The following is a 22,689-nucleotide window of genomic DNA, read 5'->3' as shown; positions in this document are numbered from 1 at the left end:
AATTAAAGTTAAAAATAAAATTATTACATGGGTTAGCATGGAAAAATTTTTCTGTTAATTGAAAAAAATTAAAAATAAGGTGCGTGCACACGCATAAATTGACATTTTTTTTACCTTTCTTTGAAAAAAAATATATATACATGCTTACGTTATTATTTATAACAAAAACCATTAATAAATCTTATTATTAAAAATTCAACATTATCGTTAAGTAGCACATCTTTAGGATCACCAAATTTTAAAAGAATCGATCCCACAATTTAATCTACAATCCTCTATTCCTACCTTTGAATAATAACGTCGTTGTCGTCGTCGTCGTTACCGCGCGTCGTCGCCGTCGCCGTCGTCGCCGTCGCCGTCGCCGTCGCCGTCGTCGTCGTTACCGCGCGTCGTCGTTGTCGTCGTTACCGCGCGTCGTCGCTCGTCGTCGTTACCGCGCGTCGTCGCCGTCGTCGTTACCGCGCGTCGTCGCCGTCGTCGTTACCGCGCGTCGTCGCCGTCACCGTCGTCGTCGTCGTCGTCGTCGTCGTTACCGCGCGTCGTTGTCGTCGCCGTCGTCGTCGTCATCGTTACCGCGCATCGTCGCCGTCGCCGTCGTCGTCGTCGTCGTTACCGCGCGTCGTCGCCGTCGTCGTCGTCGTTACCGCGCGTCGTCGCCGTCGTCGTCGTCGTCGTTATCGCGCGTCGTTGTCGTCGCCGTCGTCGCCGTCGTCGTTACCGCGCATCGTCGCCGTCGCCGTCGTCGTCGTCGTTACCGCGCGTCGTCGCCGTCGTCGTACCGCGCGTCGTCGCCGTCGCCGTCATCGTCGCTCGTCGTCGTCGTCGCCGCCGTCGTCGTCGTCGCCGCCGTCGTCGTCATCGTGCGTCCTTGAAATGTGCTGTCCTCGTCGTGGAATCACGAGGACGTACCATCACCCGGCACTAACGACCGTATACCTAATTCACCGCGTTTTTCGCGACGCGACGTGCCTGATTCGCGAATCCGCAAATAGGTTAGGAAAACTGTCAACTTACCCACTACATTTATGTATACATATAATATAGTCGTAGACGGCCATGATGCTTATGGGTACGGCCATGTTACATCACGTGATAGAACGGCTATGAGCGCCACTCGTTACTCGTGTCGAAAAGATGTACTGGACAAGATTCCAGGCGACGATAATGACGTATCTTAACATGTAAAACATATATATTGGACTTTGCGTCGCGATATCTCCGCTCGTAGGACACGGAGAGAAAAAATAAAAACACTTTTATTATGCAATTCGTTACCAAGCTATCGATTGAGACTACTCAGACCTTGATCGGATCAGCCGTTACTGAGATCTGATAACTCGTTAATGCTTGAAATCGCTGACTCGCGTAAAAGAGGCGCGGGTCATTCTCGCTTTGCGTTTTTTATCTTTTCTTTAAATTGGCACGAGACGCGACCGCGCCTCTTGATTGTAAACATAAATATATAATAAATATTTTATAAAAAAATGCATTTCTATAATTCTTTTTTAATTACCTAACAAAATATATACCATAACACAATACACACTAAACAATGTGTAAACAATATTTTTAAATTAAATTTACTATAATTTTACTATATTTCTATTTTATTATTAACAGAAGGTAATTGTTAAGAATACCCCCTCCATCTCTGATTTTGACGAAATTAGATTAAGCATTATTAGGAATTACTGGGCATTATCGGGCATTACCTGGGCATTACTGGGCATTACGTAAAATTTTGGCAGAAATTGGGCATTACTATGCAGTAGTGTACACAATTTTGATCAGCGGTTTCCCCCTCGGAAACAAAACAAGGTGTGCTTTTTTACTGTATAAGATAAGAAAGTTAAAAAAAACTTTAAAAATCTGTTGATAGAGCGTTAAAGTTGAAATTTTAAGCTTCAAAATGCTTTTTTTATTTTTTATCTACGATGATTTTTCGCCGAGTTACAGCCATTTAAAAATAGCCTAATTTTTGGTGTCTAGAAAGTGTTCCCTATTTTTTTTTTAAGTAGTTTAAAAAATGCAAAATTAAAATAAATTTAAAAATAAACAAATAACAATAAAATAAATACAAAGTAATAAAAAAGGCAAATAAAAGCCGAGAGTGAGTCTAAATGCGCAAATTATATTTCAAATATTTAAATCATTTAGCTACCCAGATAACAATTCGTGAGTTCACATTATCCTCACGACGTGATAATCACGTTGTGCGTGCAAAAGTGCATCACAATGCCCTCACAATGTGATGGGCGCACGCGTGTACGCGTAAAAGTTCGCATAGTGCAATCACGCTGTGACGAAAACATTTCACGGCTTGAGGGTAACGTGATAATCCCGCCGTGCGCATAAGAACGTATCACGCTGTCCTCACGATGTGATGGAGGCACGCGTAACTCTCATAAAAAAAATTGTTTCATAATTTTTCAAAAAATGTCTTATAATTTATTTAAAAATATCTTGTAATTTCTTAAATAATATTTACTCATATTTACCATATTTACTCATTGAATGATCATTTTCTTATAAAAATGAATGAAGAAAATATATATAAGTTTTTCTCCCTCGTTTTTAGATTTTTTTCTTTCAAATATATCGTATTTTTTCATACATAGCATTTAGTATTATACTTTCTTAGAATATCTCATAAAATTTATTTCACAATCTTCGAATTTTTTTATTCGTTTATAGAAAAGACTGTAATTTTTTTTATCTAATTGTAATTTTATAACAAAGTTTGCAGATTTAAAATCTTATAAAATTACGATAAATTATAGATAAAAATTAAAAAATAGTTTGAAAAATAAATATAAGAAAACAATTTATACCGTGTTTTCTGGTTTTCTTATATTAATTTTCCAAATTATATCGTTTTAAATCTTCATCTATAACTTACCGTAATTTTAGGGAATTTTTAAGATTTGCAAATTTTAAGAACCGTGAAATCACAGAACTGGATGAAAAAATCTAATCTTTCTTGGTAAGCAAAAATAAAAATGTGAGGAAATAAATTGTATAAGACATAAAAATGCTGTGTATGAAAAAACACGATTTAAGTATAATATGTAAAAGGAGAAAATCTGAAAAATAGAGGAAAAATTGTAGAAAAATTAATTTTTTCTTAATTTTTTTAAGTGACAATTTTTTTATAAGCAAATAGAAAATCTGAAAAAATTTAAAATATATTGTATATGAGACTATCTGAGAATGTATTAAATATACTGTGTATGATAAAATAAAAAAAAAATATTATACAAAGAAAATCTAACTTATGAGAACAACTATTAGTAAAACTATATTTTTATTGCATTTTATGAGTGAGAAAACTCATATTGGTCGCACGCATAAGTACAGTACGCGTGCGACCAATATGAGTCTTATATGATGACACACGTCGGATGCCGTGAGCTCACACCATGCAGATAATCCGCACGGCATGCACGCTCCGTGAACTCACTATGCGCGCATTTTGTTATCTGGGTATGCTTTTAGACATTAAATTTGTGTAAAGCGCTGGTTATGCGAAGATGGGTTAAATGAAGGAAGCCAAAACATATGTTTAATAGCATAATAACCTAATGTGATTGAAATACTTGAAATATAATTTGCACATTGGAACCTGCGCTCAACTCTTATTTGCCTTTTTTATTAATTTGTGTTCATTTTGAATGTCAAGATTCCTGATTTGTATTTCAAATAATAACATTCAAAATAAATATATCTGATAGCCATGACTCAGCTTCTATAAATTACCTAAAATAAAAATTTTTTTTACATTTGTCATTTTTGAATCATAAAGAGCATTTCTCAAGTTTTATTTTTCTTAAAACTGTACACATTCAAATTTTGAAAATTATATTTTACCTGAAAATTTCTTTCTTTTCGTTATAACTTAAAAAAACAAATTAAAACCAGAAGAAACCTCTATTTTTGTTATTATTAACCCTAATTATCCACACATATTTTTGGTTACCTTCTACACTTATGAGTTTATGGGACCCTTTAACTTTGACATACTATATCTCTGAAGAAAAAGCATATTTTTTAGCTCATAATATATAAAATCGATACCTCAAGATCTGATAAAGATAAATAAGACCCAAATCAAAAATATTTCTATTCTAAAGTAATTACAATTTTTAAAAACAATTAATTGTGCAACAATTCACAAAAAATGAATATAAGTAAAACAATTTCAAATTTTTTAATTTTAACTTAAAGCAAAAAATCAGTATAGTTTTTAGTTAAGCCTTTGAACTAACAAAAAAATAGTTTGATATGAATTGTTCAAAAACGTTTAACTGAAGTGAATTAAAAATCAACATTTTTAAAAAAATCAGCAAATCATGATTTTACACTAATGAGTAAAATTTTTAATGAACAAAATGAGTTTTTGGTAACCTTTTGTTCCATTCATATCGCTGTTACTTTGTATCATTCTCTTCTACTTGTTAAATAATGGTCTGTATTGTTATGACAATTCAAAAAACTTTTTATGCAACAATGCGGACCATAACAATTTCAAAAAAATCCACATTGTCTACGCAATTGTACTGCATTTTTGGTTCTGAACATATCAATTTTTTATGCCTATGCTACACAAGCTTGATTATCAACTGCATGTGGAATAAAGTAATAATTTTGCAGATGATCCAAAACTGAGAATCAAAACGTCTGTACTGTAATAATAATTCCTTGTTTAATTATATTAATTCACACACAAACATCTTGTGTTAGCTTTCATTGGTATTAATTCATATTTTGATTTACTTCTTCAGAGCCTTTCATAATTTAATTAAAATTTCATTATTTCAACAATATAAAATGATAGATAAATGTTTGTAATAAATAAATATTATTATTATATACATGTATATAATTAATGAGCATGGACTTCAAAGACAGCCCTGGAAATTTTATTGTGTTTGGGTGCAAAAAACAAAAGAATATATTACAATGCACGTAATAATGCATATAAATTACAATAAAATAATTTTTTTTTAATTTTACAATTTCATGTACTGACTTTTATATTATTTGGAACTCAATAAATGTATATTTAATATAAAATAAAGAGGTATATCTAGAACGCTAGAAACTTACAAGTTATCCACACAAAAAAAGGTATCATACATTTTTTTACACTTTTGTGCATTCTCACATTGAGAATAATGAAAAAAATGTGCCTATAGGCTTATCCTATCTATGGATAGTTAAAGTTTTTTAAGTTTTTTTGAACTTCAATCGTAGTCTTCAAATTACATATTACAAAATAGTTACAATAATGTAAGAAATCACATAGGATATGTTGAACTCATATGTGTGCAGCTAGGGTTAAAAATATTGCTTTAAAATTTCAAATTGATCGAATATACTATGTTTTAATTACTGTGGCTAGTTTTAAAGTTAAAAAAATGGATTTAAAATTTAAGGTTTTTTCAATGTAATTTTTTTCTTACTTATTTATCAATATATGTATTTTCACAAAATAAATGTTATATATATATATATCTTTTTAAACAAAAGTTTATATGATGTAAAATACCTTATTTATCGATTTACTAAGATCCTATAACCCTTTAAAAAAAGTATACGTACTTTGTGACTTTTGGATACAATTTCTGTCTTTTCTCCACTATCAAATGATCCACTCGTCGCCAGTGGTTGAAATACCCTGGACATTCTAGTCAGATTAATAATTTTTGTTTTACTCGTCATTTCTGAGAATATTTACACATCAATGCACGTGCGAGGAAACTGGAGGAAACCGGTATTAACCATGGTATAAACACAGTATATACAGTAGCGCAACTCTCCCGATTTCAGCGTGTACAAAATTGAACTGCACATGCGCGAGCTAAGTAGGTAACCAATCACATAACAGATTTTCTGTCGCATTTTCTCTTACTGTTTTTCTATAGCTCTTTCTGTCACACATTTAAATGCCATGTAGAATTCGGTTAGAATTGGCGGGAGCAGACGTTTAGCTGTACATCAGCTGTATAGAATCGAAGTGAAAAGCTGTGTCAAAAAAAATGTCGAGGAGAATCTTTGTTCAGAGAATAGTTGATCTGTATAAATTTTAATTATAAGATTTATACAGATTTTCTATTCTCTTCTAGAAGCATCTTTGATCTTAGCTTTGTTGCAGGTGTAGCTTCTTGGAAGATACAGATAATAAAATATAAGGAAAGAGGATGTCAGCTTCTAAATCAAGTTTATGGTGTGTCGTAAAGGAATGTAACAATACTACGGAGAAAAGACACTTCTTTTTATTTCCAAAGGAATATGATAGGTACTGTTTTGTTTTATAATTTTTTTTTAAACATATGCAATTCAGTATTATATTTATTTTATATTATATCTATCATCTATGTATCTATATATATTTTTTTTTTTTAATTTTTTATATTAATAATTTTCTGTAAAATTCATAGATGGTTGCAATGGATACGTGCATGTGTAAGGTATGTTCTGTTTCTGTTTATGTTCCTGTTTCTTGTGCCAAGAATTATAATAGCTGCATTAATAAATAGAAAACTACAAGAAGAAGAAGAATTGTATAAATACTACTATTATATATAAAAAGTTTGAAATTGTGTATAACTTTCAAAATATAAATTTTTATTAGAAGTTAATTCATTTATAATTACATAATGTTAATATTAGGTTAATAAGAATTTTAATATAATGTTTGTTTTATAAATATTATTAGTCTTATTTTAATTGTTTCTATTATTCCCCGTATGATCTAAACATTTATAGAAAGATTTTACGTATCACTCTTAAATACACTTCGTATCAAATTTTTATAATCAGTTAAAAATCTATAAATTATGTATATGATTACAAAGTAAAGTTATTTAAGCCAAATGTGTATAAACAAACTTATTTTTACCTTTCTAATTTGTCCCATGTAAATTTCACCTTTCACTGTAAGAATGTGCTCTCTGATTTAAAGCTCTAAGACTCAACTTATGTAATTAAAAATATTACAAGTATTAGAACAACTTAAATTTCTTTATTTTATCATTATAAACTAGATCTAAATGTTTAATCATCAGAAAAATTCATTGTAATAAAGATAAAGCAATAACAGTTATGATTTAGATTCAGTTTTGCGAAAGCGAATTACCTCTAAGACTCAACTTGTGTACTTAAAAATATTACAAGCAATATAACAACTTAAATTTCTTTATGTTATCATTATAAACTAAGTCTAAATGTTTAATCACCAGAAATATTTATGAAAATAAAGATAAAGCAAAAACAGTTATGATTTAGATTAAAAGTTTAGAATCACCAAGATGTTTCGCTTTCATAAAACTGAATCAAAATCATTACTGTTATTGCTTCATCTTTATTATAATAAATATTTCCAGTAATTAAATATTTAGACCTAGTTTTTAATGATAAAATGAATAAATATAAGTTGTTCTAATATTTATAATATTTTTAATTACACAAATTGAGTCTTAGAGGTATTTCGCTTTCGCAAAACTGAATTTAAATCATAAGTTATTGCTTTATCTTTATTATAATGAATATTCCTGGTGATTAAATATTTAGGCTTAGTTTATAATGATAAAATAAAGAATTATAAGTTGTTCTAGTGCTTGTAATATTTGTTTTTACACAAGTTGAGTTTTAAAGGTAGTGTTTTCTCTTTATTTACACTCAACGTTTTTTTTAAATTTTACGCATTTTTTTACAGAAACTATATATATATATATACACACACACACACTTTCTTTTTTATCAATATTTGTTGAATTGTATATATATTTTTCCTTTGTTATATATATTTTCTTTATTTACATATTTTTTATTGTTTGAATAGTATATTGCGTGATTAACTACTTATTTATATCGTTTTTATTTAATTTATATCTTAAATATAACAACCAACTTGCAAATAATACGTTTGAAAAAGAGAGGGAAATGATAAAAGGATGACAAGGGAACAGCCGTTGTACTTGAAATGAAATACATATACATTTCAAGTTTAGTGAAAGCGAGATACAACATTTTAGTGCAGCACCAAAGAGCAGATCTATGATTGGTTACCTACTTAGCTCGCGCATGTGCAGTTCAATTTCGTACACGCTAAGATCAAAGGTGCCGACAGGGAGTTGCGCTACTGGATATACTGTGGTATAAATACAAGGGTATGTTCTTGCGCATCTTGTAAAAAGCGACCAATGAGGAACTGATCTAAATCTACGTCACACTGAGCGGTAAATTTAAAGCAGTAATTTTACATAGTCATTGTTAAAAGCATTTTTCTGATAAAATTGTTACTCTGATGTTTAATTATAAAATATGCTGCGGTATATATATATATATATATATATATATATATATATATATATAATATATTCTATATAATACGATAGAATTTGTTATATTTATGTTAATGTAAATTGCAATATGGTCTGTATTAGTGTGTGCAATGCAAATATTATGATCAAAAATAAATTAAAAAAATTGAATAGCAGTCATCGTATGACGTATCTATGACGTAGTCTTGGAGATGTGCAATGGTCTGATATGTAATGAGCGGGTGACACTCTTTTGGATACAGCACGATTGGACACCAACCAATCATCTTGACTTATCTAACCAAACCAATGGAAAAACTCTAGGCATCGGCCGCTGTGAGTGGTGGTGTCCAATCGTGCGTACCCCGCATCGACATACAGAATGGACTGCTGGCCCCAGCAACCAATCAGACTTAGTAGACAGAGAACGAACGTTCTTCGTATTGTCTGCCTCTCACTCTATGTGTCTTTCTACCCCCACCACGGTCATCAGCAGTCCATTCTGTATGTCGATGGTACCCCGTAATGAGCATACCCTTGTGTTCAGTGTTTGCTGTTATCTATATAAAATTATCTAGATAATTATCTAGATAAAAAAATAACTTTATCTTATCTTTATCTAGATGATCAAAATATAAATTATCTTTATTTTATCTTAGATTTAAAAAAGTGTTATCTTTATCAAATTATCTAAGATGACGTATAGTGGGGTTACAAAAATCGCATCTACAAAAACCACAAGTCGATCTCACGCTGTCGCAACAACTATTATAATCAAATATCGTTTTCAACTGAAGGCAAACCCGGGTCAAATTCAACGCTAAAATATAATACATCATTGTTATCATCGGCAGCAGTAGATCGCCTTTTCAGTTGCGGACAGTAGATATTTGTATCTGGTAGAAATCGATTATCGGACAAATTATTTTAAAAACTATTATTTTTAAGAAATAATAATTTATAATTTCCTTTTTATTTATTAATTATTTTAATTAATAAATGTTCAATATTCAACCAATAAATAGAAGTTTTATAAAAATTTTTCTGTATTCTATGTCCTTCCTTAACAGTTAAATTATCTTAAAATTATCTAGATAAAACAATGTATAAATTTACTTTTTATCTAGATTAGAGTCCTATATAAAGAGAGAAGCGACATCAAACCCCCACCACAACCTTCAGTATCCAATTGAGTCCTCCACCGCCTTTTTGGGACCGTTCTAACGTCATCAAACACCATTCGTATCAGGCTGCGGTCCACTTAACGCTACAAATGCTTTGAAGCGTTTGATTCACCGATCAGAACAATGAATTTTACAAATTGACCAATCGAAAAAACTTAGAAGCATTTGTAGCGTCAAGTGAACCGTAGCCTCATTCTGCAAACAGCTGTGGTCACAATAGGGCTGCTTGTTTCGCCAATCAAGTATCAATCAGATTATCAATCAGAGCTTTGGACATCAATGTCGTCATTTCTCTCTTTATATAGGACTCTAATCTAGATAAATTAAATTTGAATCACTTTTATCTTATCTAAGATAACTTTAAATGTAATTTATCTAATCTTTATCTAGATAATTTTAAGTTATCTAAACTTGGTTATCGAACGGCGAACGTAATTGGTTCTTACCTGTGGATCCAACCAATTATGTTCGCTAATTGATGAGCAAGTTTACATTCCAAAAACCATCAAAGAAAATGTGTTGCAACCTTTTAGCTCACGACTGTACAGTTGTGTTCATTATAGTTGCGACACTTTTTTCCGATGGTTTTTGGAATGCAGTTTTGCTCATTGAGCGGCGAACGTAATTGGTTGGATCCACAAGTAAGAACCAATCATGTTCTCAGCTCTTGTTATAGTTGCGCGTTCAGAAACACATCTAAGAAAAAGTGTTGCAACTATAATGAACACGACTGTACAGTCGTGTTCGTTATAGTTGCGACACTTTTTCTTTGATGGTTTTTGGAATGTAGCCTTGCTCATCGAGCGGCGAACGTAATTGGCTGGATCTACAAGTAATGGCTCTGGCAGACCCGCGCGATTTGCGACACGCGACGCGTGATTATCCAATAGGCGTTTACAATTTTTTGAAAAGACGTACGCCTATTGGATAATCGCGCGTCGCGTGTCGCAAATCGCGCTGGTCTGCCAGAGCCATAAGAACCAATCATGTTCTCAGCTCTCGTTATAGTTGCGCGTTCAGAAACGCATCTAAGAAAAAGTGTCGCAACTATAATGAACACGACTGTACAGTCGGCGCAAGTTACGCTTACGCAAGTTACTCCCCATGCATGGTGGAAGGGATAGCATGGTGTGCTCAATTTGCAGCCTTCTTTCTCTAAAATCTGCGCTCTCTGTCGTTTTTCTGCCTCTTATTCCAGAGGGCTGCCAACTGTGAAAAGTTGAAGTATTTCACTTTCTAAAGTCTGTACACCTGATATAACTGTCTTTGTCGGACGTTTTCTATTTTCACTCTGTCTCTTTTCTTGTAGATAGTTACCGCTGTAAATAAATGTTATTAAATACAACACGACACGAAAGACTAACTGCGCTCATTGTAAAAAATTAATAAAAATTAAACAGTTTGTGTAAAATATAAAGATTAATAGTATTTAATAATAAAATAATATTTGAAATAACACTACAAATATAAATATCGTAATAAATTTTACGATAATTTTAATAATAAAAAATAAAGTTCTTAAAAATTTTAAAAACAACCATTGATATACAAGAATTTTTTCCAAAACAAGAAATAAATAGAATTATTAAGTCCACAAATTGTTACAGAATATCAATTTTTTGTAAATAAGAAATTATTGAAAATTGAAGATATTGTTTCATTAAGAATAAAAAGAAAAAAATAGTTGAGATAGTTAAATTAAATAAAATAAAATAATATTCATTGATTTTATGCTTGAGGTATATGTTGCTGTTTTCGAATGAACTGACTAAGACAATCTCTACCGACAAAATGTGTAGAAATAAGTCATTATTTTTTATGCAGGTTTCATGATAAATATAATAATTTATTATACACAATTCTTATATTATACAGTTTTTAGATACACATAATTATTTATTATTTTATACATTTCAAAGTTAAAAAGCTAAGAGCTAAAAGTTCTATTTGACTTTTTTCATTTTTTTCTTGTTTTTGGTGGCGTTCGACACATTGCATATGTTTCCTCCAGCCTTCAATTACTTTAATAATGAAACAAAACATTATTGTTTATTGTATATACCAAGAATTTCGTGGCACATTAAGATAGCAAATTACTATCATCAGTAATCGTTCAATGTTGTTCTTACCTTCTAAATCGACCCTGGTGATTCTACATCTATCATACATTCCTGTATATTCGATGGATCATCAGGGCTGACGAGTAACTCGGAAGACTGCATGTACATTTTCGTGACGGGAAGCGGAAAATCTTCGGCTATGACTTTGAAGTCCATATTACTTTCATTGTCACTAAAATAGAAAACATAAATGTTACTTTGATAATGTTATGCAAAAAAAGGAATGTATTTTTCAGTAATTAATACATCAATTATTATTTATTCATGTTTACCTATTTTCCGTTTTTGGTAACAATAATGTTGGAACTGCACTCGGCAAAAGCGACCGTCTTCGAATGTCCATAGGAGGTCAAATCTTCTTACTTCTCACAAACAAATCTTCTGTGAAGTGTGCTAAGCGTATATTTGCTGAAAATTCAAATGACAGAATAATAGTTAAGTTAACTAACAATTAATAAGTTAACAATTGTCCTAGTTTACATCAAGCACTTGATGTGTGCTATGTAACTTCCTATTAAATTATTTTAATTTCGACAATATGTATAAATGTATACATGATATGTACATTTAAATTATCTTGAAACATATTGCATCAGTTTAATGTACTATTCTTTAAAATTATTGCAAAAGTTAAGATAATTAAATAGAAAGTTGTTGGTTAGTATGTATATCAAGTAATTGGTGTTAGGTTAGGTTGCTCTATTAAGATACGAATATTTACAATATTTTCTATTGGAACAGTATTGGAATGTTGTGTGTGTGCCTGTGTGTGTGTAATACAAATTGTAATGGAAATAATGTCATTACAAAAAATTGGCTAATAATATTTAATAAGACTTACCATTCTTAATATTTTTCGGCATAAAACTCTCTCCGATTCTCTGAATTCAGCCTTCACGCATTACTGCATTTTCCGGAAATCGGAAAAAGCTTACTTGCGCCGGCAAGCACGTTTCGTTGCAATTTTTACACGATTTCACTACACAACGTACCATTTTCACTTTATTTTACAATAAAGTTTAAAAAATAACCTAAAAATACGTGTTGTTACTATGGACGCTATGAACGCTATGAAGCAAAGGCGCTGAAATTGGAGCAATGACGCTGGCGGCGCTGGTATGACAGAAAAAGACGCAATGCACGCATTCGTACATGTGACAAAGATGCGACCATCTAGGTTCAGCAACTTTCCGACATTAAATATTTCATTTTTTCACAGTTGGCAGCCTTCAGGAATAAGAGACACTTTGCCGTGAAAAGGGCGTGGTTTAGCCAAATTGAGCACACCATGTTATACTTCCACCATGTCCCCATGTGACGGCACCCTAAGATAGCAGTTTACGCTCGGTCTATAGTTTCCTAAGTCTATGGTATGTACATACAGGTAATGAATTTCGGAACACAGCCATATATCCAGATCCAGTTCCGTGTAGCCGTGGTTTGGTTTGATTTCGTGTAATTGCGTGTAAAAGTGCGTTGTATGAAGTTGTATGTTATAATCGCAGAAGATCGTGAGAAAGAAATATTCGTGCTTCGCGCACGAATTCAAGTAAACTTTAATGCAGGTGAGTAAAATTTCAGGCATTTATTACCGAAATTAACCGTTTTTACATCGAGTAATTCGTTGGGATAATATTCGATTTTCCTTTTTCTCGCACACGAATTCTGAGTTAACCACTTTAGTTAAAGCGAACTTAATGCGTATTACGAATTTTGTTATCAAAACCGCGACAAAAGTGAGGAAACTTAAATAACTTTACAAAATTGATGTATTTTATGTATCTTGAGGCACAGAAACTGATTTTATTCATGATAAAATCGTACTTTTCTTATTCTTCCCCCCTTTTTTTTTTTATTTGTAACGAGGTTTGTAACATAGATTGAATGCAACGACTTTATACTTACGCGAAATATTACACGTCTATCGGTGCTTTCTAGCAAGAAAAATCGACACAGGAGTCGCATTGTCTTTGTCTATCACTGACTATCAAATAGAATGATTCCTGTCAATTTGTGTTTTGCTGGAAAGCTTCCTGTGCTGTGTCTCGAAGAAAATAATGTGTTGTTAATATAATAATCACTTAATACACACTATGATTTATTTGCGTTCATTATTAATATATATTTTTATCACAAATATGAAAATTATCAAGTGACTTTTATTTATACAAAAATATTTTTAGAAAGTACTTGTATAATTATTTATTAAAAAAATATGTGTTACAACTAATCAATCAACAGGGGCTGCATTTGCTTTGGCATTCACAATACTTGTAAGCATTATCTGATCTTGTTAAATATTTGATAAACACCAAGGATGAAATGCTTACAGCACTGAGTATAAAAACGAATATACCTAAAATGTTTCAAAGAAAAAAATTTATAAAAATAGCCCAATTTGCTTGGCCTATTGCTAAATCTAAGTGTGCAGCAAAATGTGGTTGCTCAGTGATCAAAGTTGTTAGATGTGTAGAAGTTGTTAAAGCCTGTTCTACAATAGTATGAACACAAGACCATAAAGTAGTAAGGCATGGTTTTAAGAGCTCGTAAGCGAATGAAAAATTTTTATTTCTTACTTTACAACCTTACGGTCTTGTGTTTACTGCTATATGGCATAAATGGCATTAGAGCGAAGCATAGAACATACTTTTAAACATTTTTTCGCACATGTAACAACAATGACTGCTGACTGGTCATATTCTTCGTGCGCTTACATTTAAGGTGGTGGGTGATTTTGCCAGGTTGGGCGAATTTGGATATTTTTATAAATTAATAATTCAACTATTGTGAAAATTGCCAAAAAAATAATACAGGACTTTTTAATTCAATTTAGTCTATTATACTTCTATGTGATAGTTTAATCATTAATTATCAAACACCCTGTAGATATAGAATTATATGCATGAAAAGTTGAAGCAAACAAAGCTTTTCCACAGATCTTTTAAAATATGCGAAAATGCATGAAACAAATATACATAAATTTTAAGAAATCTATGGTACTTGTTTTATATTTATATGTATAAGAATATACATTTATATTTTACTTGTTTTTTTAATATTTTGAGAACATGTACATAACAACATATTAAGGGCCACTTCAACCAAACTCTGATTAATCTAATTGACCAATTGGAATTAACCAATTGCATTTATCTGTTATATAAAATGACAAATATCATTGGTTAATTTCAATGGATTAATCAGTTGATTAGGTTAATTGGACTTTGGTTGAAGTGGCCCTAATATGTAGTCTGAGTATTATACATAGAAACGCTCATTAAATTTATAAAGAAATAATTTTTGAATAGTATTAATTGATGTAATAATCAATGATGTTATTGATCTTAGGATTCTTTATTAATGTAATAGTTTAAATTGTTTTTTTAGAATATATATTAATTATAATAAAACCATAAAAATAAGTTTGTTATGAATTGTTTTATTAATTATACACTTAATTATATAATTTAGTATATACTTATACAATTAATTATTTAATTATTTAAATAACATAAAGAAGTTGTCTCACACAAATTTTCTTTGATATACAGTCTCGTGAAGGAATCAAGCTGAACACGAATTGAATGTTCTGTCTCTGTATTCTGGGTTATATCTGCTGAATAAGAACAATGAACGTTTGTGTTCACTGTTTATTTAATGCCTGTTTGCTAAGTGTGTACCCAGCTTTTATACACAGACAATTGTAATTAATTTTTTTATTTTAGATCACTTTTGAACAAGACTCTGTTGCAATTCTACTTTAAATATGTTTGGGCAAACCGGAAATACATCGTTCAGTACGTATATTACACATATATACATTATTTGAGAAATTTAACTCTAGAGAGATTTTTTTATTAAAATATTTTCTTCTTTTTAGGTGGATTTAGCGCACCAACGCAGAACAGTCTGTTTGGCCAGTCTGCTTTTGGTAAACCCATTACTACGACAAGTTTTGGTAGTGGCGCAACACCCGTCTTTGGTAGTAGCAATACTTCACTCTTTAGTTCTAAGCCTACAGGTTCTACTACAGGTGGCTTGTTTGGAAATACCACAACGCCACCGGCATTTAGACAGCCAACTAATACTCAACCATCCTTCGGAGGTAGAAATTTATTAACTGTTTCATTTGCATGTACAACAATTTAAAAAAGTAATCTCTCGTATGTATTTGTTTGTGCGTGCGCAAGAGACTCATGCATTTGAAACACTGTCAATCATCAGCCATTTTTTTGGAAGAAAAACATTTCAATACAAATTGAACAAGAATGCCTTCTACGATCGCAGCTAGGTCTTTGTGCTTGTATTGTTTGGATGATTTTATATACTTTCCTTAAGTTTAATGAACTGCGCGCCGAATTAATTTTTAGTTATAACACAATTTTAAATTGAACAAGATTCAGTAATATCACGTATTATTAAATATTAATCCTTTTCTCCCTTGAAAAAAGGGAGAAAAAACTAGTAGTAAAGAAATTATTATGAAAAATATTACCTCAGCCAGGGTTTGAACCTGGGATATTTAAATATCTCTCTCTACTACTTTAAAGTCACGCTGCCTTGAAAAGAGTTCTAACTCATAGTCGATTGTTGCGAGAGATATCACAGCCTCAGTAGTCGAGTTGGCTAAGACACCTATACCGGAGATTTGGGAGGTCCCCTGGTTCGAACCCTGGCTGAAGTGATTTTTTTTGCAATAATTTCTTTACAGTTTTTTTTTAGGGGGGAAGGGTTAATATTTAATAATACTGATATTACTTAATATTGTTTAATTTAGAATTGTGTTATGAAAATTAATTTGGCGCGCAGTTCATTGAACTTCAGGAAAGTATATAAAATTACACAAACAATACAAGCACGAAGACCTAGCTGCGACCATAGAAGGCATTCCTGTTCAATTTGTATTAATACAGCAACGGTCAAAATATCTCTCTCTACTACTTTAAAAACATTTCAATCTCAAGGATTTTTGAACTACTTCATTGTACTTGGACAAAAATTTTTATAAATTAAAGAAATTGCTCACATTACAGGAAATATAATAAATCGTAAAAGACCTTAACAAAATTATAAGTTGATAGCTCTCCAGTCTTTATATAATATAAAAATCCGATTAAATTTTGAGAATAAGTTTATAACTAATCTATGGGGAGGGGGGGGTTTGAATTATAAAATTTTTTACTATATAGTTTTCTTCAAATACTTTTTAAAATAATGTGTGTTTTGGAAAGGTTTTAAATAATTTAATCATGAACAAAATATAAGAATTGAAATTTTGAAATACTATATTACTAATAAATATAATACTATAAGAAAAAATAGAGTTTAAAAAACATTTTGAAATTAAAGAAAATTAAGATATTAAGTTTTAATGTGTTTTTTTTTGTAAGTTATGAAATATACTTTATGAATTATACTTGAATTCTTTTTAAATATAACATTATACTGAAAATATGGCAACAATTTTTATCACTGTACTTTAATCATTATTATAAACAATTTTTAAAAAATTGTTTTACATCAATATTTATCAATATTATAAAATGAATATTTTTAAATACGTTTTACTGTTTTTATTGCTTAAATATCTTCATTATTTATTGTTTTGAAGTTTACAATGCTGAAAACTTCTGTGTTAAAAAATATTTGAATGAAAAGTTACATGATTCTCCTTCACTTTTCCAAACTGGAGAAGCTCTTTAAAATTAGTCTTACTAATTTCTTTTAAATTATTCAAAAGTCGCAGTCGCGTATCACGCCAAGAATAATTTACATCTGTTATATTATATCCTATGATATAACATTTTTTTATATAAACAATATTTTATATTTAATGTAATTTATTTTAATTAACTATTAGATATTTAATTATTAAATATGAAATACGATATGTAAACAAATATAAATTTAATTTGATTTATATGACATATTTGTTATACTTCATATTTTGTTAAGATCTAGCAAATATTTTTGCTTTTATAGGCTTTGGAACAACAAATACAAGCACCAATCTTTTTGGCACCCAACAAAATGCAGGGACAAACCTTTTTGGTACGACTACAGGAACTTCAGCATTTGGTCAAGCAAACAAACCTGGCTTCAACTTTGGCACAACATCCGGAACCAATCTATTTGGACAGCCACAGCAGAATCCGCAACAAACTACTCCGTTTGGTCAAGCTAATACTACCACAAATACAAATCTCTTTGGTACAACTACAGGTAAATTATAAGCATAATCATTTATGTACACCTAAGCTAATAACCCTGATAGAAAAATTTTAACGAAAGGAGATTAAGGTGAAAATTACAGATTAAGGTGAAAAAAACAAAATGGAAAACAGCTTAAGGGGATGCTGAAGTGACTCAAATTTACTCGATGTTGGTATTACTCTCTTTCTCCTTTTTTTTTTTTTTTTTTTTTTTTTTAAGCAAAAGTCGAGCGGTTGCGCGCAGGGGGAAAGGGTAAGGAAATTAGTGTTAAGACCAGGCGAAAAGCTAGTGCACTTTGTCCAGTGCACTCATGAATATATCATCTGTCCTTATTTTTCGACTTTAGCACCATCTAATACAAAATATATCACTTACTGTGTTTCACAATAACTATTTTCTTTACCATGGTTCATTTTCGTTGCATGCACAAATCTTTTATATTAGACCGCTCTTCAGGCACGCAAATCTTTTACATTAGACTTTTAAACCAAATTTTGGAAACTCTACGTTGTTTTTGCATATAATTTGCACCTTACAGTAAACTTATTTTGTGTGTGTGAAGCTGGCACATCATTTGGTGGAAAATCACTAAACATTGACAGTTTTGAGTTTATTTTCAATAGTTCTACAGTTCCTGATAGATAAAACAAATAGTTCTGGCCTTTAAAGCGAAAAAAACGCATAGGACAAAGTGAGGTGCCAGGTTCACGCAGCACCTCAGTTTGTCCTGCATCATTTTCCAGACCGAATTCTTGTAGGATTTTAAAAGATCTATAGTTCTAGATGAGTTCTAGAAAGAGTTCCAGCGTTTAACATAGTTTATTTATTTTTTTTTTTAAATTATAAAACATTTATGTTATAATATTACATAATAGAGTTCCATGTACGAAAAAATATTTTTCCTACAGTTCTCAACATACCAAAGCGCGTTCCAAAGAGTTCCGGGCGATTCCGATATTAGTTAATTAACAAAAAATTAATAACTGCCAAAAAAACCGATTTTCCGCATATATAGGTGAGGTGCTGGACTTTTTCGAAGAGTTCTGTGTACGAAAAAATATTTTTCCTACAGTTCTCAACATACCAAAGCGCGTTCCGAAGAATTCCAGACGATTCTATAATTTATTAGTTAGTAATTATTTATAACCTAATTGCACGTCTGTCCTCTGTGTATTTGACATATTGTTTTATAAGAATTAGTTGAATAAAGGAGTTAAATTATTATAGTATTTAATGAGTAAGTTTTTTGATATTCATGCTGTAATTGATTTCTTCTGGATATGTTTATACATGTTTTTACATTTAATGAGTTTTCACTTCCTACGGAACTTATCGTAATAGATTTTATACTTGGTTAGTCATAATACAATGCTCCATATGCGAATAGATGTCTCAAAATTTATTTCTAGTGTTCTTGTTAATAAATCTGTTCTTCTTTTCCTGACCTTCCTGGTTTAAATTCTCACTTTTGAAGTGAAAACTCTTATTACTTTCATAGATATCAGTTATTATGAATCTTGTTGTGGTTATCATATTCTTTGTATTTACCTCTATGGAAATTTTTGTATATTACTATGTTTCTAATCATAAAATGTTGAATCGATTATCTTCCTATTATTGCTAAAGCTCTTAATTAGAATTATCACTCATAGATGTCAAGAGTACAAAGTGTTGTGAAATGTGAAGTATAAATGATAGTAAAAACTGTGAAATGTAATGTTTAAACAAACCATTATGTATGCTAAAATTATGTTGATTCATTGAACATTACATTTCAAAGAGTTTTCAATATCATTTATACTTAACATTTCACATCGCTTTTCGCACTTGACATATATGAAGAGTCAAAATTTTAATTAATAGTTTTAGCAATAAATGGAAGGTGCCCAATTCAACATTGTATGATTAGAAGCTCAATAATCTGCAAAAATCTCACAGTTAAGCACAAAGAATATCAGAATCACAGGTATGTTCATTATGACTCAATACTTGTGAAAGTGATATGCGTTCTCACTGGAAAAACGAGATCTCAGACCGGGAAGGTCAGAGATGATAAAATAGGTTTATTAGCGAGAACCCGGCGCTAGAAATAACTTTTAAGTCATTTATTCACGTTTGGAGCATTATTTCATGAGTGATTGAGGTGTAAAATGTTGTAACGACAAGTTTTGTAGGAAGTGAAAACTCATAACACATATATATATATATATATATATATATCTACTCACATGTAAAATCATATCTAAACATTTTCAAAACATGTAAAAACAACCAATCACAGCATAATATTAATCAAAAAATTTAATCATTGATGAATATTGTAATAATTTTATTCATTTGTTTGATTAATTCTTATATGATCACTGGGATATGTAAATCTGTCTAAGGATAGAGGGGATTGACTTATAATTAGCGTAGATGCTTATATATTCAAGAAATAATTTAACTGCGTTTATTGTATTTTATTTACTTTTATTATGTGTAAAGGTCGGTGTTATAGCACTTGGAAAATTTGATGGACAGCATTTGTAAGAGCGTATTATATGATTGTCTGTACAAGAGACATATTATTTTCTGTGGATGGAGGTACTACCTTAAAAACATTAGCACGTTTAAAACTGAAATAATTTTAAATATTTTTAATAAACGGAGACAGAAATATTAAATTTGCGAATGTATGTACTACCTTAAAAACATTAGTAAAACTGACATTTTAAAATATTTAATGAACAGAGACGGAAAATTTATTTTTTAATATATTGAAATTTAATTCTATAAAATTGTAATTTTATTTTTATAATGCAGGATTCATAGGTGGGAACCATGCATTTAATAATACAAGTTAATCTTAAAATAAAACACTTTATTAGTTTTTTATATATATCTATCTATATATACATATATATATATATATATATATATTGTATATATATGTATATATATGTATATATATATATATAGATATATATATATATGTATATGTAACATGTATATATATATATATATAGATATATATATATATGTATATGTAACATATGTATATATATATATATATATATATATATACATATGTTAATTAACTAATATCGGAATCGCCCGGAACTCTTCGGAACGCGCTTTGGTATGTTGAGAACTGTAGGAAAAATATTTTTTCGTACACAGAACTCTTCGAAAAAGTCCAGCACCTCACCTATATGTGCGGAAAATCGGTTTTTTTGGCAGTTATTAATTTTTTGTTAATTAACTAATATCGGAATCGCCCGGAACTCTTTGGAACGCGCTTTGGTATGTTGAGAACTGTAGGAAAAATATTTTTTCGTACATGGAACTCTATTATGTAATATTATAACATAAATGTTTTATAATAATTAAAAAAATAAATAAATAAACTATGTTAAACGCTGGAACTCTTTCTAGAACTCATCTAGAACTATAGATCTTTTAAAATCCTACAAGAATTCGGTCTGGAAAATGACGCAGGACAAACTGAGGTGCGGCGTGAACCTGGCACCTCACTTTGTCCTATGCGTTTTTTTTCGCTTTAAAGGCCAGAACTATTTGTTTTATCTATCAGGAACTGTAGAACTATTGAAAATAAATTCAGAACTGTCAATGTTTAGTGATTTTCCACCAAATGATGTGCTAGCTTCACACACACACTTATTTTGTAGAAAAAGACTGTCAAATATTTGTGTGAAGCAAACATTGGCACTCGTTGACAGCTTTAGATGCCATGTTGCATTTAGATCAGATAAAAAAGATATAAATTTAAAGTTTTCGGCATAAAATCGATTACTATGAGGTACATTAATGCCTATACTTTAATTGAGAAGGATTTTAAAATCTGTAAATGCAATTAGAAAAACGGCGTGCGCGAAAATTAATTGTTTTTAGTCGGTAAAAAAAGATATCTTTAGCATCTTCTTAACGGATTTTGGTAAAATTATCTAGGGAAAGAGGAAAAATAACCATATCAATTTGGCTCAAGTGTCACAGTTCTTAATGATAAAGTCTTAAACTGGGCTTCTACTTATGATAATGTATGACTGTTGGATTCAACTTGTTTTTGTCATATTGGAGTACAATGATCTTGATGGATTATTTTTCTCTTGATCCACATTTTGTTGCAATAGTTTAATGCCGATTAATAATTTTTACTATACTGACTGTATAAAGACATAGGACTCTATTTCGATTTTTTTGCAGTTATTACTGATTGAAAACGATATTATTATTGTTAGAGTTGTCGAATAATCATAAATTTCCTAAATTGCTCAAAGCTAATAGACCCAAAAGCTGCAATTGAATCCAATAGTAATGCATAGCTCAATTCCAGGGCTATTATTTAGGAACTATGATACTGGAGCCAAATTGCCATGATTATTTCTTTTTCAATTTATACGGCTTTTCTTGGAAATTTTATTAAAATCTATCTGTTTTTTATTTTATTTTTTGTGGTTAATACCCAATTTGTGATCTCTGATAAAATATTGATGAATATAAAACAAAATTGTAATTATATTTTGCTGAAAAAATGATTTTTTGCTTTTAATGAAAAATAGATTGGTTTAATCAGAATTTAATGAAAATATAATAAAATTTTAATTAGTGAAATTTAACTGTCGAAATTTTCAAAGAAAGTAATCACAGGGTTGATGAGATTGTTGGCGCGGTAATCAGTGCGCAAGTTATTGTTGTTCAAAATATAGACTTTATTTCAATCCAAATGAACGTTTCGGCACCGTTTTAGACCATCTTCAGCAAATAATATACAAAAAGTATAGATTTTAATTAAATCTGTTTAGCGAAGAAGTTCAATGTATCTCTATAGTATCAATTTGTTGTAGT

At 30.5% G+C, this 22,689-nt stretch overlaps 2 protein-coding genes and 1 long non-coding RNA gene across 8 annotated transcripts in view; 2 read left to right on the top strand and 1 right to left on the bottom strand.

The window, feature by feature from the left end:
* The window catches only part of LOC105201687 (probable proline--tRNA ligase, mitochondrial), a 44,444-nt gene extending 38,716 nt beyond the window's left edge, over positions 1-5,728 (bottom strand). The window contains exons 1-2 of one of the 3 annotated variants that reach the window (XM_039457773.1): positions 5,602-5,728; positions 1,015-1,173 (exon numbers count right to left, since the gene is read on the bottom strand). Coding sequence is in view for 1 of the 3 variants with exons in the window: in XM_011169805.3 (XP_011168107.1) it covers positions 5,602-5,721 (120 nt within the window). In the remaining 2 variants the exon portion in view is untranslated. The remainder of the gene's footprint in view (positions 1-1,014; positions 1,174-5,601) is intronic. The other 2 variants (XM_039457774.1, XM_011169805.3) reach the window with 2 other exon arrangements.
* A 3-nt stretch (positions 5,729-5,731) lies between these two features.
* On the top strand, positions 5,732-6,876 carry LOC120359632. Its single transcript, XR_005576413.1, has 2 exons — positions 5,732-6,298; positions 6,441-6,876. It is a non-coding gene; the product is annotated as an uncharacterized LOC120359632 (long non-coding RNA).
* A 6,077-nt stretch (positions 6,877-12,953) lies between these two features.
* LOC105201691 (nuclear pore complex protein Nup98-Nup96) overlaps positions 12,954-22,689 on the top strand; it is a 68,102-nt gene continuing 58,366 nt past the window's right edge. The window contains exons 1-4 of one of the 4 annotated variants that reach the window (XM_039457862.1): positions 12,954-12,998; positions 15,354-15,425; positions 15,509-15,733; positions 17,611-17,850. In XM_039457862.1, coding sequence (XP_039313796.1) covers positions 15,395-15,425; positions 15,509-15,733; positions 17,611-17,850 — 496 coding nt within the window. In that variant the 5' untranslated portion in view covers positions 12,954-12,998; positions 15,354-15,394. The other 3 variants (XM_026139385.2, XM_039457863.1, XM_026139384.2) reach the window with 3 other exon arrangements.

This window comes from Solenopsis invicta, chromosome 15, assembly GCF_016802725.1.
Source record: "Solenopsis invicta isolate M01_SB chromosome 15, UNIL_Sinv_3.0, whole genome shotgun sequence".
NCBI classification, from domain to species: Eukaryota; Metazoa; Arthropoda; class Insecta; order Hymenoptera; family Formicidae; genus Solenopsis; species Solenopsis invicta.
Note: the sequence above shows the minus strand (reverse complement) of the source record. Positions and strands in the feature narration are given on the sequence as shown.